Source organism: Sciurus vulgaris (genome assembly GCF_902686455.1).
Source record: "Sciurus vulgaris genome assembly, chromosome: 8".
In the NCBI taxonomy this organism is placed as follows: domain Eukaryota; kingdom Metazoa; phylum Chordata; class Mammalia; order Rodentia; family Sciuridae; genus Sciurus; species Sciurus vulgaris.
The window spans coordinates 135,697,382-135,713,825 of NC_136468.1; the positions used below are offsets into that span (position 1 = coordinate 135,697,382).

At 56.8% G+C, this 16,444-nt stretch overlaps 1 protein-coding gene across 1 annotated transcript in view; it reads left to right on the top strand.

The window, feature by feature from the left end:
* The window catches only part of WSCD2 (WSC domain containing 2), a 50,084-nt gene extending 33,935 nt beyond the window's left edge, over nucleotides 1-16,149 (top strand). Inside the window, exons 6-8 of the mRNA XM_079151354.1 lie at nucleotides 3,425-3,589; nucleotides 8,250-8,450; nucleotides 14,131-16,149. Coding sequence (XP_079007480.1) covers nucleotides 3,425-3,589; nucleotides 8,250-8,450; nucleotides 14,131-14,483 — 719 coding nt within the window. The 3' untranslated portion in view covers nucleotides 14,484-16,149. The remainder of the gene's footprint in view (nucleotides 1-3,424; nucleotides 3,590-8,249; nucleotides 8,451-14,130) is intronic.
* The last annotated feature ends 295 nt before the right edge of the window (nucleotides 16,150-16,444 follow it).

Here is a 16,444-nt window from a genome sequence, read left to right on the forward strand (position 1 = left end):
GTTGGTTAGTCGGGGAGAGCCCTACACAGATTAATTATGCTGTGACCACGAACGGCTTTGATGTGGCCCAAATAGATGCTGGAGTCCTTTCAACAGCAGATAAAGAGCCTCTAATTGATGAGCTCGCTCATTCCCAGTGCCCTACCCGCAGGCTCTCACTGCTTCTCAATTTTTCCATGTCAGCCTGGCCGCTTCCTCACACAGGGAAGGTTCATCCGCTGCCAGGAGCCCGGCCCACCGCGGCTGCCGCGTATAGGGGTGCCTACGCTCGATCCCGAAGGGGATCTAAGTCATCATCGAACATTTATCACGTGGCAAGCATCTGGGAGCCCTTTACCTGGCTTCTCTGACCCAAACTTCCCAACGGTCTCATGAGCTAAATGCTGTGATGACCGTTTTACAAATGAGATAACAACACAGAGAGGTTGAGCAGCTTGGCCAGAGTCACACAGCTAAGACAGGACACTCAAACCCCGGTGCTCCAGGTCCCAAGACTGCATTGGTAGACCACAGCTCTTCAAAGAATTCTGTTTGCAGAAGAAATGAAGGGGCCAGCTCCCTGCCCCCGACACCCAACCCTTTATTATAAAATAAATCAAACCCCGAGAAAAAGAAAGAGTTCCAGAAGGTACAGCCCTGTGCTCAATCCAGAGTTATGTGCGTTCACTTTTTGCCACATTGACTTGACCAGAATGCTCTCCCCTGCCCTTTCCCGGGTGCTTCTCATTTCTGATGCGTTTTGGAGTAAGTTTCAAACGTTGTACGGCACTGGGGCACTAGGCTTCTCATGAATAGTAATTCCCTGTTTCCTGGGGCATTTTTTAAAATTTATTTTTATTGTAAACAAATGGGATATATGTTGTTTCTGTTTGTACATGGATTAACAGTATACCATTTGCGTAATCGTACGTTTACATAGGGTAATGATGTTTGATTCATTCTGTTATTTTTTCCTTCCCCCCACCCCTCTTTTCCCTCTGTACAGTCCCTCATTCCTCCATTCTTGCCCCCCTCCCACCCCCCATTATGTGTCATCATCTGCTTATCAGTGAGATCATTTCTCCTTTGGATTTTTGAGATTGGCTTATCTCACTTAGCATGATATTCTCCAATTTCATCCATTTGCCTGCAAATGCCATAATTTTATCATTCTTTATGGCGGAGTAATATTCCATTGTGTATATATACCACAGTTTCTTTATCCATTCATCAATTGAAGGACATCTAGGTTGGTTCCACAGTCTGGCTATTGTGAATTGAGCAGCTATGAACATTGATGTGGCTGTATCTCTGTAGTGTGCTGATTTTAAGTCCTTTGGGTATAGGCTAAGGAGTGGGATAGCTGGGTCAAATGGTGGGTCCATTCCAAGTTTTCTAAGGAATCTCCACACTGCTTTCCAGAGCCGCTGCACTAATTTGCAGCCTCCTGGGGCATTTTTGAAGTCACATTCCCACAGAGTGAATCGCACAAACTTTTAAGTGCACCCACCAATGACCTCCTGGGAGCCCAACTGCTAGCCAAACGCAGAGCATGGTGGTTCTGTCCGGAGCTCCATCGCCGGCTCCTCTTTGAAGTTCCCAGAGAGCCACTGGTGGATGACCACACCGAGGTGTTCTGGAGAGCTGGCCCCTAGCCTGCAGCAACAGCCAGAGCCACCACCCTGGCCCTTCACTGGGCATGAGTCCCAGGCCAGTGCCCCACCTTCCTCTCCAGCTGAACCCTCCCGACACCTGCAGGCCATTAGTGGGTCCATTTTACAGCTGGGGAAACTGAGGAGCCATTTCCTCAAGATCGCCCAGGAAATGAGGGACAGAACTGGTGTTTAAACAGGACTTCAGACCTGTCTGCCCTCTCAGAGGCGTGTGTGTAATCGGCGAGGCTCACGGTGCAACCTCAACGAGCCGAGCTAACGCAGAGCAGGAAGGGACCCAGGTGTCACCCTGGGGAGGACACCAGAGGGCGGAGGGATCCGCGGCTGCCGGGTGGCCACGACCGGCGCTTGGGCTGAATGTAGCAGTGCGCGACCTCTGGGGACCTCAGGGCCGCGGAGGAGGCAGGGGCGGGGGCTGACGGAGGGGGCGGCCACTGTGGGACGTGTGGCTGTGAGCGGCTGGGGAGATGGAGAAGTGGTCCTGGGTGCCAGGCTGGCTTCCCTTCCGGCCACAGAGGCTCCGGCAGGGTTGCGGTGGGAGGTGCCGGGGCTCTATTTCCATGGACTCTGCGGGTAGGTAGTGGCCTCCGGGGGGCTTGGGAAAGTCAGAGGCCGGGGAATATCAGAAGGGTGTTCTCCCAGCCCATTCTACAGATGAGAGAACCGAGGCCTGCAGAAAAGGCATGGCTGCCCCGGTGGAGCACTTTAGAGTATTAACAAGATCTATGCATGATCTCACTTAATCCCCACGAAAGCCCCACCAAGTAGATCTTGTCCTCACCCGGGTGCAGCCACTCTGCCCTCTGATCCCCTCGCATCCCGCCTCCCACCCCCCACCCATCCGCATCCCCACTCATCCACCCCCAGAAGCACTTGCCAAGGTTGTGGGGGAGCCAGAAATAATCTCCAGGGAGGATTCCTGACAGTCCCCGTGTAAAACCGTGGTCCTCTCCGATTGGGACGGAGCTGACAAGTTCCTGTTGCCCGGTAGTTTCGTCCTCGCCCTTTTCCGCGCTGAGACAGACAGGCGGAGAGGCGCGAACGGGAATGCTGGTCACTGCGTTAGTTGCCTGCTGTGTTCAGAACGGTCGCTGCTGCGGGCCGTGCGCCCGGGAGCACCAGGCTGAGCCCTCGAGCGCAGGCGCGAGGCGGGCTCTGCCGGCCCGGGTGCCCAAGTAGGCGCTGGGTTGGCACCCGGGTAAAGTCCCCTGGCGGTGCGTTTCCCCGATGCGTCCCTTTTGTTAAGCAGTTATGCCTGGGATCATCTGAGCCACTACTGCCAACCGCGACGTGCAGGAGACAGGCTGGAAGTGCGGTCGCGCCAGCTCCTGGGGTCAGGGAGGAAAGATGGAGGGGGACCCAGCAGAGCGGCCCTGGCGCGTGGGAGGCGAGCCCGGGTGGGGCGCGCCCAGCCACGCAGGGTTCGGAGGTGAAGGGGAGAACTTTGGGCTGGATCCCATCCTGGGGGGCCAGCGCCATGGAGGGGTCTCTCTGGAGAAGAAAGCAAAAGGCCAAGGCTGCAGACTCGTCGCTCACCTAGCTGGCTGTCCTTAAATCCCTACTATGTGCTGAGCACCCTGGGTATCCCTGTTCTTGCATTATCTCATTTAACCCTCACCTCAATCCTGAGGGAAGACCCATGCCCCATTTTACAGATGGAGAAACCAAGGCATCACTATGCTGTGCTGGGTCACAGCTCAGAAGTGGCCAGGGGTGAGACTCGCACCCTCCTGCCATCCAGCTGACCCTTCTCTGTGCCCAACCCTTTACAGACAACCGCTGCATGGACAGAAGGTTTCTCCCAGCCAAGTCCAAGCAGCTGATCGCTCTGGCCAGCTTCCCAGGCGCAGGCAACACGTGGGCCCGCCACCTCATCGAGCTGGCCACCGGCTTCTACACTGGCAGCTACTACTTCGACGGGTCCCTGTACAATAAAGGTGAGGAGACGAGAGGGCGGCAGGAGGCCTCCTGGGCTGGGGAGGGTCCCCACCCACAAGGCACAGGAATGCCCCTTTTTGAGTGCCAACTATGTGCCAGGCACTCCGTGGAGGTTCAGATCACTACAGATGCTGTCCTGGCTCCTGGCTATGCCTGGTGTGTGGTCTTGTCTAGCCCTGCACAGGGAGCCTGGGTTGGGAGAGGGGAAATAATATGTCCAAAGCCACACAATCAAAAGCCCACGTCCTTGTCACTCTATCACGCAGGCAAGAAATCCCAAAGTTTCTTACTGAGGAAGTAAGTTTCTTGGCTGTGTGACCTCGGGCAAGCAACAACCTCTCTGATCCTGTGTGACCATGCACAAATAAGAGATTGTAAAAGGCCATGAGTGGATACATACAACGTGCTCAGCACATAAAAATAGGCTGAGTATTATGGTCTGGGTGCCAAGCACAGCCTGGGGCTGATAGAGAGCCATGCCTGAACCCTAGCTTGGGGAGACCTCAGGGTGCATGTCTTTCCCAGGGAGAGAAGCAGGGGGAGGCTAAGAATGGGAGACAAGAGGCCAGAAGGGTGAAGAAGGGCAGGTCAAAGGTTGGAGTCCCAGAGCAGGAGGGCAGGGGCCCTGCCCTGGAATCTCATCTCAGTCTGTATTCATTTTACTGAGCACCTATTATGTACAAGGGCTGCAGCTATCATTTTACTGAGCACCTGTTATGTACAAGGGCTGCAGCTATCATTTTACTGAGCACCTATTATGTACAAGGGCTTCAGTCATCATTTTGACAGTCAGCGCATGGAACTTTCAGCCTGAAGCTTCGCCCCGAGGCTTCTCCTTGGTGGGACCCTCTTTGGTCTTAACTTCCTCATCTGTACTATGTGGTCGGTACTGGACTCAGGTTTCCCAAAAAGGAGAAAGAAAAGAAGATATAAACCCCCTGTCAATACCTGTGCCTCAAGCTGGGTCTGTCCACCCGATGTCTCGGTCCGGCTGAGAAAGGCAGGGTGGCTGGTCACCGGCAGCTGAGGCGTTGAACGAGCTGCCCGTTCACGGGGGTGCTTCCCGGTACTCCTGGCCCGCAGTTGGGTGCAGGCAGAAAAGACCCCCTGGCCCCAGCAGCATCAGTTCATGTGGACACCACTGAGTCCCCACCGTCACCTTTGAAAGATGCTGTAGTGAACAGAGTCCTCATAACCCCCGAGGCAGGAAGGAGCCCGGGGAGGCAACCCCAGCCTCCCATCCCCAGGGCAGCCCCTCTGGGACATGAGACTCCAGGTAGAAGGAGCTCTTTGCAGTTTGAAATGCACCAGTCTTGCCTGTGCCGTCCTGGGACAGGGGTCCCCCACCAACTCACCCTTTGGCTCATCCGCCTGCTCTCAAGCCACGGGTAAAAGCCACCTTTGCAAAGTCCAGAGGGCTGAGGTCCTCCTTGACCCCAGTCTCTTTCTCTGTAGCTCTTATAACTAACATATCCACGTCCACTACTCCTCATACCAGGCAGCGTGACCAGGCATCAGACGCATACCAGGGTCCCAGCCCCATCCGGGGTGCTATTGGGCTAACTCACTCTTGGGTGTGGGCACAGGGGACAGACTGGACTTTCTCCAAAGGAGAGAGAGTCCCAGGCAGAGATGCCGCCACAGGCGGCAGGACTGGCTGACAAACACAGTGTGCTGGTGTCCTGCAGCGGAGGGGGGAGGCTGCGGGTGGCGGGAAGGGAAGCCAGGACTGCATCCAGCTCTGCACCTGGAATGTTCTCTGGAGCCCAGAGGGGCAGATGGGACATGCTCACAGGCGGCACATCTGAGATGCCCTTCCCGGCGTCTGGGAGGCTGCCGGCCATGCAGGCGTGGGTCATGCTGAAGGGGGATAGTGAGGTGCGGGGGGCGGTCACTGAGCAGAAGTGAGGGGCCGAGGCCCCGGTGTCCCACTTGGGGCCTGGGTGGGTGGACCTGGGGGCGGTTCTGTGCCGTCCTGACCCCCAGCAGCTCCTAATGAGAGATTAAATCCTTCGGGTTCTCACTTGCTGGATGCCTGGGTGCACCCCCGTCTCTTGGGCCTCCCCTTTCCTCCTCTCTGAGAAGCCAGTGTCGGGATCCCTGTGGCCCTCCCGGGTCTGACCGGCCGCCTGGCATCTTCTGCCCTCCCCTGCGTTTTCTGTGATCTTCTCTCCTCTCGCCCTGGCCGAGAATTCACTCCACCAGGAGCCTGGTGAGTGGCGCACACTGGTCATCCCAGCGGCTCGGGAGGCTGAGGCAGAAGGATCTCGAGCCTCAGCAAAAGGGAGGCCCTAAGCAACTTGGCAAGGCCCTGTTTCTAAATAGAATACAAAACAGGGCTGGGGAGGTGGCTCAGTGGGTAAGCACTCTGGGTTCGACACCTGGTACCAAAAAATTAAAATTAAAAAAAAATAAAAATACGAGTTTGGCGGGGGGGGGGGGGGGGGGGGGGGGGCAATAGAGCCAAGGAGTGAAGGAACCTCTGTCCCTTCCCATCGCCTCCTCCCGCTTCCCTTCCGCGGGAGGCTGGCCATTTGCAAAGCTCGGCGCTCTGTGCCTCGCAGTCTCTCCGTCTCTCTGGAGCCTCCTCTCTCTTCGGGTCTCTGGAGGGTCCGCCCTGCCTTGCTCTGTGTGACTGTGACTCCGGCCACAGGAGCTTTCTGCACGGCATCCTGAGGCAGCTGCCTGGGAAGCCCTGTCAGGACTCGCGAGTCACGTGGAGGCTCCCAAAGAAGCCAATATCCCGGTGACTCTTAAAAAGTCGTGGATTTAAATCCGCCACGTGGATGAAGGTTGGGCTGGTGGGGAAGGGCGCCCCCTGGTGGTGGGGGCGGGCCTTGCATCTGATTCCCCTCCATGCCCGCCAGTCACCTTAGAGGACCGCCGGGCCACCCACCGCCTGCTGCGCTCCGGAAAGCACATGCCTGGCTTCTCAGCACCTCCTTTCTAGACGCTTCTCTGTCTGGCAGACGTTCTGCGTGGTGGAATCCCCCCACCCCACGACATTTCTGGGGCTTCCTCCAGAATCACTTCTAAGGCCACCAGAGTCTGGAATCTGGAGCTCCCTCCCAGCGGGCCGTTTTTCTCATTTATGTTCGCTTTTTAATCTCCATAAATACTGCCCGAGGTTGACCCTGTCGTGCACAAAGAAACAGGCCTCAGGTCCCAGGTGCATGGGACGATCTATTTTTCCCCTCAGAGTCCACGCGGGCTCCTGTGTCCCCCGCACCTGGCTGCCTTTCCTCTCTGAGCTCATCACGAAATGGAGCTCTGTGGAAAGGAAATTGCGAAGGATCCAGGGTCCCTGTCAGGCAGAGTCCCACCAACGCAGTGCATGACGTGGAACTGCCTGTGGGGAAAGGTCTGCATCCCCAACCCCCTCGCATGTCCCCATACCTGTCCCTCTTGGCACCCAGGAGGTGACTCCGCCAGTGACACTGCTTCCCATCAGCCCCAGAGGCTGGAGCTGGGGGTCATAGGTCATCATGGGACGGGCCAGCGCTAATCAGCAAGGCTGGTTTGCTCCCTGCAGTGTGGCGGGCGAGTCCCAGGACAGAACCTCGTTCGAGAAAGCACGTTCCATTCCTGGCTCTTTTGCCCCGTGGCCCTGGGACAGGGGCCACACTGCTCTGTCTCCAAAAGCAGAACCTGGTCCATGACCACCTTCACCTTTATCCACATTAAAAGCCACAGCACAAATCATTGAGAACGTTTGTGAACAAACAGAGGAGGAAGAACATACACCCCACGGCCTGGTGAGGCAGGGGGACTCCTCAGCCCATGAGTTCCCCCTGGGTCTTGTTCTGTCCCTCCTTCCTTCTGCTTAAATCCTTTTAAGGGATGGTCTAGTACTGGTCTCTTCGTTGCTGTTCCTACACCCTCTCCAGCTTCCCTTTGGCCCTCTCTATTCCCTGGCAATCTCTGCCGTGACCCATGTTTCTTCCCACCCACCACAGGACCTTTGCACCTGCCATTGCCCCCTCTGATCCTCCTCTGTTGAACTAGTAAATTCCTCTTCCTCCTTCAATTATCAGCTTAAGCACTGCTTCCCCAGGAGGTCTTTCCAGATGCCACTTGACTAAGTCTGATTTTGTCTGGACGGACAAGTCCAGGCCACAGGTTGAGGCCATGTCTCCCATGTGTGCCCCGCCATCTATGAGCAACGCCCTCCTCTACCCTCATGCACAGAACAGAGGAGCACAGGAGTCTGACCCGGAGTGTGTGGTGCGTCTTGAGACTTGGGTGGAGATCCATTTCTGTCCTGCTTCCACTGGCCAAAGAGTCACAGGGCCACATCCAACTTCAGGGCAGGGGTTGAGCAGGCCCTGCTGGTCAGTGCCCTCCCTGGCCCCTCTCCTAGCATCCAGGTGTTAATGCTCCTCCTTTGTGGAGCTAACTGTGGCTTTGACTTTACACTCACTGCCTGAATAATGTGATCCTCAAAAACTAAGCTCCAAGGTATTTTTGCAAATGATTGTTTTATCCGCAGCTGTGCGCGCAGAGCCTGGCACATAGTAGATGCTCAACAATTACAGGCGGGGATGACGGAGCAAGGGAATGGGCAGACGGGGTGGGTTCCGGAAGCGGGCCGTGGGCTGCGGGCCGTGGGCTGGTGGCCCCGGCTCACCTCCCTGTCCCCCAATCTCGGGCTGCCCCAAGGCTTCAAGGGCGAGCGGGACCACTGGCGCAGCGGAAGGACCATCTGCATCAAGACGCACGAGAGCGGCCGCAAGGAGATCGAGGCCTTCGACGCGGCCATCCTGCTCATCCGCAACCCCTACAAGGCCCTGATGGCCGAGTTCAACCGCAAGTACGGAGGTCACATCGGCTTTGCGGCCCACGCGCACTGGAAAGGCAAAGGTACGGCCTAGGAGCGGAGCGCAGCGGAGGGTCCGGGCGCAGGGGTCGGGGCGAGGGGCCAGGGCCTGGCGGGGTCTCCCGTGCACGGCGTCCAGGAGGTCGCTCTTGAGAGTTCGCGGCTCACATTGAGGCCCCTGCACAGGGCGGAGCTGCTCCGGGGCCCACCGACCACCACACCCACAAGCATCAGCCGCCGGACCCGGCTGTCACCTGGCCACAAGACCCCAGGGACTCAAGTCCCAGCACTGACTCTTAGAAGTCTCCTGAGCCACCTGAATTTAGGCTGCGCCTCTGCAGAAGGGGTGAGAAGATCGCGGGCAGGCGGGACAGCCTCTGGAAGTCATGTGACATCCAGGCAGGTGGAAGAGCCCTATCCTGGGAATCCGAGAGGAATCCCGCCCAGGCCAGGAGCTCTTAGGAGCCCAGGTTCAGAGCATCATTTCATGAATCCTTCCAACCATCCTGGGTTGGGAGGCTCAGAGAGGTTAAGTGACTGTCCTCAGGTCACACAGCTGAGAAGCAACAGGGTTGACCCCCAAGATGATCTACCCGAGGTCTGTGTGTGGATAAGCATCTTGGCACAGAGAGCAGCCCAGGCCGGTGGCCGGAGCTTGGAAGTCAGAACCACCTTCTGCCATCTTGTGTGTCTCTAACACCTCGGGGTCTTTAAGTCCCATAGTGCTGACCTGATGGCCTCTGTCACCATGGTCACCACTACTGAGCCTTATTGATAAGGGTTAACTTCCTAAACTCCGACCGTAATTCTCCCCATTTTATAGCTGAGTAACCCAAGTTCAGAGAAGTCAAGGAGCTTTCCCAGGAGGAGAGGGAACAGGGAGTCGCCGTTCAGGGAGTTCAAAGTCACCGTCATGCCCGGCGATTAGGTTCCCGAGAGCTTCTGGGCAACAGGTGCCTCTAACCAACGAGAAGGTGTTCAGTCCTTAAGTTTTGTCAGAGGGCACATGGCAGGTGGAATGTGCTTAGCACACACACACACACACACAAAGACGCACGGAGACACAGAGGAGGTAGGAGAAATGTTCGTGACCTGCATCGTAGTGAGAGTAGCACCACTGTATACACAAACCCCAACTTGCCAGATTGCAGATATTAAATCACATGCGAGGTTTTGCACACCAGCGATAGCTCAGTCAACGTGAGGCAGGAAAATGAGCTTTTCCACGCAGTGGCCAAGCTGGATCTAAACCCGAGGGCTCTTGCTCCCCAGCTCAGCCCCTTAGGGGCCCCGCACTGTGATCATGGATGCAGATGGCTCTCGGTTCACGACGGTTCAGCCTAACGCAGGTGTGACTTACGGTGGTCCCAGAGCATCACCAGGCAACCATTCTGGCGTTCAGCGCGCCCCCGTGAGTCCACACTGCGTTCTGCCTAGGCTTCGCGTCAGATGGTTGGGCCTGCCCGAGGAGCGTGATCTGAGCTGGTTTGGTGGGTCAGGGGACTAAAGGTGTTTATGTGTGATATTTTCCATTTGTAACGGCTTGATCAGGGCACCTGTCAATGAGCTCCTGGTGGCCGTGAGCCACCTGGTCCAGAGCCATGGACACGCAGAAGGTCCACGCCACCAGGCCGCAGAGCCCCAGCCCCTCCGCAGAGAGGAGCTCCATGTTGGTCTCTTCATGAGAAGCCTTGGACCTGCCTGACCAGCTGTGGCCCTGGGTTCCCAGCTCACTCGGGGGCTGGTGTGTCCCTCTCCCAGGGAAGTGGGGGGAAGCCAGGACCGTGGTGACACGCACTCACTTTTTCCCAGGAGCAAAGAGGCCTCTGAATTATTTAACTGCAGAACAATTGGAAGCTAGCCTGGTCAGAGGGTGACTGACATGGCCGTGGGTGCGTGTGGCAGCAGCAGGTCCCAGGGGCACGGACCCTGCTCACTAGAGCTGGAGCAGACTTGGGAGACCTCCTCAGCCTGGTCCTCAGCCTGGGCTGCACATCACAAGCCCCAGAGGAGCCTGGGAAATCTCAGGGCCCAGCCACAGCCCTGAGCATCACCAGGGTGGAGCGAGGTCAACTGTCTGTTTCAAAGCCCCTCAGTTCCTTCCAAAGGGCAGGCAGGGCCCAGAGCCCTGGGTTTCCCTGTTGATGAACCAAGGCCCAGAGAGCTACAGACTGCCAAGGTCACTGGTACACATGGGGGCAGGACTGGCCCGAGAAGGCGGGCCTCCTGCAGCTCCGGCCTCTCACTCCAAGGGGAGGGGAGCGGACCAAGCAGGGAAGCCCATGGGCCCTGAGCATCTGTTTAAACCCTCCAGGAACCAGGCGAAGGGAGACAGGCTGCCCTGCCCGTCACCCAGGTGGGCAAGTCACCTGGCTAAAGCCCCAGGCACTGACTGAGGGACGTCAAGTGCAGGCCTTGCCCACCGGGCACCACTCCCCCCAGGGATGCATCCAGACCACCCCTCTCCTGGCCACGCCCACCAGCTCCGCTTCAGACCAGGCCCCTAATTCCCAGGAGTCACCTTGAAAACAGCTGGGACCCTTAAGTCACTGCTAAGGAAGGAATCAGGACAGGACCAACCAGGAGGCTGGGGGGGGGGGGGGGTGGGGGTCTGCCACACCCGTCTCACTTGAACCTGGGGTCCCACATCGGTCTGGAAAGAGGGCTTCTCCCAACCTCCCCTCCCAGGCCTGACCCAGGTCTTCAAGCAAAGACTCTCCCCCACAGAACAGAGCTCCCAGGCCCCACCAGGCAGGTGCCTTTTCTGCCCTCCCTCTGCACTTGAGTTTGAGACCCCCCACCCCCACCCCACCAGCAGCAGCATGGCCAGGGAACTTGTTAGATATGCAAATTCTCAGGCTGGGCCCAAGCCCTACTGAATCCAAAATTCTGGGACTGGGCCAGGCCCTCTGCAGCTTGGCCAGCCCTCCAGGAGTTCCTAACTCAGGCTTAGGAACCCCTCCTACTCAAAGTGTGGCCACAGACGCACAGACATCAAAGTTACAGCCAAGACTCAGGCAGGGCCCAGCCTCCTCTTCCTGGAACTGAATCTACATTTCAACAGGATTTCCAAGGGGCTTGGAGCGCAGTTGAAGTTTGAGAATTGCCACTTGAGGATGCGCTGGGTGTCCAACAGGAGGGTCGCCCCTCAAGAGCAGAGGCCACCCAGCTGTTGTGCAGGCCCATCCCCCCTTACCCTTGCCCCCCTCCCGATTATAGCTGGGTTGAGGCTCCCACACGCCCCTTTGGTTCCACCACGTTAATTTTACAACCTCCCTGGAGTGAGTCCAAAGTAAAATTCGATGTGATATGATTACACAAGGTGAATTGTCCTGGATCTGTTTAATGAGACAGAGACTGTGGTTAATGATTCCGTGGGGAACTAAGTAGAGGGAAGCCATCCATCAGGGCCTGGTTCCTTCCGTGGACAAGACAACGGAGCAGAGACTGGCCAGGCGCGCAGGTGCCTCGGTGGCGGTGAAACTGGCACTAGTTGTGGGGGGTCCGGTGGCTTAGTGAGCCTTTATTACCAGATGTGCAGGTAGCCATCCGTCACCGGGAATCCTGAGTTAATTGAGGATTTTTGTTTTTAATTTTTGTTCTTTCTTCCAGTGAAGTCATTTAGGAGCTTTGCCACAGCAGGGAGACAGAGGGGCCATGTCTGCGGCAGAAACAGCTTGGGTTTCAGCTGAGCGTTTGGAGGGAGGCTCAGACCAACATGGTGGGGCATTTGGGGTGTCTCCAGAGATGCTGGGGGGCCCACCTCCTGAGCCCCAGATGTCGTGCAGGGTCTTTGCCAATCTGCACAGCATCTGTAGGAGGTAGGTCTAAGCCGACTGCTGATTGGCAGATGGATAAACTGAGCCTCGAGGAGGTGTGATAACGTCAGCAAGGTCAGGTGGACAGGGGCTTCCTCAACTCCAAGGTCACCTGTGAATAGACCCCATGTCCTAAGACAGCCTGAAGCTGAAGGGCACAGAAGGTGGACTATGAGGTAGCTGCCCAGGGCCCCAGCTGGTCAGGTCAGGCCCTCTTCCAGGGTCGGTGGTGGTGGCCAGAGCCAGGTGCAGTCTGGGGCCGCTGTGAGTTTGAATCCTGCCTTCGACACCTACTGTCACCTTGGGCAAATGGCTTCATGTCTCTGAGCATCCTTTGCCCTGGGTCTAAAGTAGAGCTAGTAATGCCTACGCTTCAGGTTTCTAGAGAGCCGGGGTGACATGGCGCTGAGTGCCCAGCATAGCCCTGCAGGGGCTCCGGCAAGGTCCACTTCCGACCTTCTGCGGGGACAGAGGAGCCTGGTCTCCCACAGACGTTGGCCATCAGCAGGAACAGGAGGATCCCTTTGTCCCACCTGCATCCAAGGCCCGGGCGCCTGGGCCACCTGAGGGACCCCGGCCACCATGCAGACCAACCCCTCCTTCTTCTCCAGGGTCACCGGGTCACCCCCCCTCGGCTCCACTCAGGATGGTCAGAGTGGGGGTCTGCAAGTTCACCAGGCCCCCTCGCAGGCACAGAGCGACTGTCCCGAGTCCGCGGGGGTGCTGCAGGGTGACTCGGGAGCCGGAAGATTCTGGAAAAGTAAAGCAGGCCACGCGCAGGCTGGATTTTCCTTAATCGCGCAGATGCATCTGGTCTCACCCATTAAAACAGTACGGGCCCAATTAGTCGGAGACATTGTCGATAATTTATTTTAAGAATAAAAAATAACCCGTCACCACCATAAATATTTCTCAAGCAGCCACAGGACCCCAGGAGGGGACCAGGGAACCAGAGTCTTCCATAAACTCTGATCCCTTCTGCAAAGGAAAGGGAGCCCTTTATCACGTTGCAATTTGGCAGTTTGGGATTTCAATTTAGTTCGACAACCATTCATTAAGCCCCTGCAGAGCCCCAAGGCAGGGGAGGATGCCAGGCGGGAAGGATCAGGGCCTGGAATCAGTCGGGCCAGATCCAGATGATGCTTATTGGCTGTGTGACCTTGAGCAAGTCACTTCACCTCTCTGTGCCTCGGTTTCCTCTCCTTAAGTGATGATGATGATACCCTACCCCATAAGGTTGTGAGGATTAAGTGGAATTGAGAGCTATATTTATATAGCTATTAAAATATAAATATAACTATATACCCATAATATATAATCGACACGTTAATATAAATTCTAGACAAAACATCCATGTAATTTATTATGTATTATAGATACATTATTTACATGTAATACATGGATATTTGTATATTACATATATCACATATTATTACGTATATTTATATATGTATGCATTATAGTTATATATATGGGATAAGTAATATATTTAATATGTGATATATGCGTGTAACAATACATATAATATATGCATGCAATATTACATAAATTTTTATTTATATGTTGATCTCGTATAATTTGCATTGCACATAATTTACGTATTTTCTATGTTCATATGTGTAGTATAATGTGCATGATCTATATTTACCTGATTGCATATTTCTGTCATGTATTACCCGTATCTTTCTATGCCGTAGTTACACAGATTCATACACAGGGCTGCGCCTGGCACGTGGTGGGCACCGAGGGGTGCTACCACCCTCAGCAAGGAGCGAAGGAGGCGGTGCCAGGCGGAGGCCGTGGCGCGGGGGACAGGTCTGGAGGGCGGCTGCGGCGATGCTCCACGCACGGTCAAGGGCGGCTCCGCCCCGCACCCTGCCTGACCACCGGCTCCTCCTCTCCACAGAGTGGCCGGAGTTCGTGCGCAACTACGCCCCCTGGTGGGCCACCCACACGCTGGACTGGCTCAAGTTCGGCAAGAAGGTGCTGGTGGTGCACTTCGAGGACCTGAAGCAGGACCTGTTCGTGCAGCTGGGCCGCATGGTCCGCCTGCTGGGCGTGGCGGTGCGGGAGGACCGGCTCCTGTGCGTGGAGAGCCAGAAGGACGGCAACTTCAAGCGCTCGGGGCTGCGCAAGCTGGAGTACGACCCGTACACGGCCGACATGCGGCGCAGCATCTCCGCCTACATCAAGACGGTGGACGCGGCGCTGCGGGGGCGCAACCTCACCGGCGTCCCCGACGACTACTACCCCAGATGATGCAACAGGCCGGGGGGCCGACAGCCCCGGCCGCCCCCGCTCGCCCGTCCTCTCTGGTTTGGGGACAGCCCGTGGCCGCGGCTTGCCCTCGGCGACTTTCCTGCATGGCCGAGGAGGCTCGAGGGAAGACATGGTCCAGGGCCCCGCGCCCTCGCGCCGCCCCTTCCCTTTTGGAGATGCGGGCCACCTGGCGGGGGCAGCTCTGGTCACAGGCACCAGAGTCCCTGCACCCACCACTCCGGGTTCCACCGGTAGGCTCCCCGGTTCACTGTCGTCATGGAGATGAGCAGAGTCCCCTCCCCCCAGGGCCAGCTGCTTAAGACCGTGGCGCGACGGCTCCCGGGGCGGGTGTTAGGAACGCATCCCAGGCTGCACCTCCACAGCCGCCTCTCTCCCTTCCCTTGGGGAAGCCCTGGCGCTGACATGGCCCAGGTCACCTCTTGTTTGGGAGGAAGTGCTGGCTGCGCCTCCGAGGCCTTAGGTTCCCGGCGTCCGGGTAGGAGGAGGAGACCTGGTGCCCAGGGCAGAGTGGGCACCGCCAGGCGGGGTCACTGGCGTCGTGAGCGCACCCCAGGCAGGCCACGCGGTATTGAGAAAAAGCCGGTCGCCCCTCCCCCGCTAGGGCCGAATCGCACCTGTTCTTCCCGCAGCTGTGTCTAGGAGGTGAACTTGGGGTCCCGGATCCCATTTCCAGGGCTCCTCACCCGACAGGAGACCCTCATGCCGGTGCAACGTGAGACACAGCCCAGCGACGCGAGGTGGGGGTCTTAAAACCTTGATCTTACACTGCCCTTGGGACCCCTAGCGGTGGGGTCCTGTGCTATCCGGTGAGAGAGCCAGGGTGCTCCAGGCCAGATGCAACCAGGCCCGGAACAGAAACCCCTGCCTTCCCAGAGATCAGCCTCCCCTTGACCACAGCCCAACAGGACCCGCTTCCCCTGGGGGCCCTCCAAGGAACCGGGTCACCAAGGGCTCATCATCTCCACGTCACCGCTGCTCTCTTGACGCTGAGACACCAAACCAAAGGATTTCTGAGGACCTGAGTCACTGATCACACATTTTAAAAAGCACTGATCCAGAATCCCCACCCTCCCCCACATCGGATCCCGCGGCTTTCCATCCGGTCCACCGGACACTCCCTGATGTAGATGCAAAAGCCATAGGTCACAAGCCTCTTTGCTGTTCTGTCTGGGGCGGCCTCCTTGGGCCTCCCTCTGAAGTCTTCGGGTGCAGTACGTACTCTTTCCCAAACAGCAAAGTGGCCCTGGGCAAGGCAAGCGAAAGAGATATATTTTTTTAAGAGGTATATGACTAATACATTCCACCCCCGCCCCCACCCTGGCCATGCAAAGAGACCACACAGGAATTGAACCTGTTTTCCTTCTCCAATTCCCTCATCATTAGGATTGGGGCCACCCCAGGGCTCGACCGGAGGGCTCTGAATGTATTTTGTAAGGCGTTCCTTCCCCCAGGCTAATTTCTAGTCTTCTTTCACGAGCAGCCCTGGGCCTGGCCTCGCTCCCGCTTGGAGGCCAGCTCTCTCTGGGAGACTCGGTCCAAGACCTGGGCCAGTTCTTTGCTGGTGGTCACCTTTGACCCCAAGTTTCTGTCTGAAGATTCCTCAGGTCAACATAACCATTAAATGAGAGTTTTGTCGATAATCCCACCACGCGGCAGAGTGTTGTGTTCACAAATGGGATGTTACTTAGTGTGCACATGTGTGCGTGTGTGCATGTGTGTGTGTGTGTGTGTGTGTGTGACAGGCAGGTAGACACAGACTGTTTGGGAGAGGGGTGTGTCTAATTCCTTTTGCAAGCCCTGCTCTGTAGAATTGCATGCCTCTGTGTGAGACCGTGTTCCCCAGTGAGTGGATGACCGTCCCATTTCTAAGGTGTCTGTGTGTGGAATTGTGTGTGTGTGTGTGTGTAGAAGGAAATGACCCGTGTGGCTGGACCCCAAGT